Source organism: Echinops telfairi, unplaced genomic scaffold (assembly GCF_000313985.2).
Source record: "Echinops telfairi isolate 266 unplaced genomic scaffold, ASM31398v2 ScPeMD7_2;HRSCAF=8, whole genome shotgun sequence".
NCBI lineage: Eukaryota > Metazoa > Chordata > Mammalia > Afrosoricida > Tenrecidae > Echinops > Echinops telfairi.
The window spans coordinates 49,646,125-49,647,306 of NW_022103898.1; the positions used below are offsets into that span (position 1 = coordinate 49,646,125).

The following is a 1,182-nucleotide window of genomic DNA, read 5'->3' on the forward strand; positions in this document are numbered from 1 at the left end:
TTTTGCATGTTGTCATCCAAAATCATAACTGTAAAGTTAAATAAATAGATACATAAATAAAGTGAAATGCATCATTTAAAACTTAAAGATTTTTCCATATCTCTAAATTCAACCTCCAAAGATATCTAGCTCAATTCCTGTGAGACCATGAATATCTAATGTAGATAATCCAAAATAATTTACATGAAATAAAAAATTACACACTTTTAATAACTGGCAAGGTAATACTTAGTTTCTCAAAAGTTCTCTTAAATAAAAATATAAATATTTACAACGTGCAGGTGATTTCCAGTTCTATGTTTATTTTTATGTAAAGGTATTGTTCTATTTTGTTAAAGAAAAAAAATTAAATGTCCACTTCTTAAAAATGAATGGGAAAAAAATGAAAGCCTTAAAATACACCTGAAAGTATCAGACATCATCAGAACAAAAAATCATATCATTGTGAATGAGGGGGAGTTATATCAGGATAATAATTAATGTACAGGTACAATTCTTCCTAATTTAGCAGGCAACAAACTTAGTATCATACAATGAATCATTTAGAATCTTGTAATGCTTGGATATATGATATATTTTCATATTTTTTAAAAACTGCCATAGTATAGTTTCCAGTCTGTTTATGCTATTCCTCTTAGAAGTTATAGCTATACTAAAGAAATGGAAATTAACAGAAAGTTATTATTTCCTTATTGTCTTATTTAAATATAAGCTTAGCCTTCTATATTTTAAATTTCTCATACAGATTTTCTTCTCTATTATTTATAGTTACAAATGCTAAGATTAACTTAGTCAAAGACCAGACTCTGCCTTCAAGTTTTTTCCCCATTTATACAGACTGTATGTCAGGGTAGACCTGCCCCTGTGGGTTTCTGAGACTGTAACTCTTTACAAGAGAAGAAAACCTCATCTTTCCCCCTCAGAGCTGCTAGTGGTTTCAAACTGCTGATCTTGCAGTCTGCATCCCAATTGGTAACCACTGTGCCACCAGGGCTCTTTAAGGCTGAGGATGGAAACAATGCCATGGGAAGTAGATAGATTAGATATGTATAGAAGTAAAAGTTTCACATTGTTACACTAATAAAGATTTCTGGTTATGTAGTAATACTTTTTTTTCTTTAAATTTCCATTTCCCTGTGACTACCAAGGGGATATGTAAATGACAGTAGACAGCCAAGGAGC

At 30.8% G+C, this 1,182-nt stretch overlaps 1 protein-coding gene across 1 annotated transcript in view; it reads right to left on the reverse strand.

The window, feature by feature from the left end:
• ACSS3 (acyl-CoA synthetase short chain family member 3) overlaps positions 1-1,182 on the reverse strand; it is a 187,921-nt gene that overhangs the window by 23,063 nt on the left and 163,676 nt on the right. Inside the window, exon 12 of the mRNA XM_045288656.1 lies at positions 7-28. Coding sequence (XP_045144591.1) covers positions 7-28 — 22 coding nt within the window. The remainder of the gene's footprint in view (positions 1-6; positions 29-1,182) is intronic.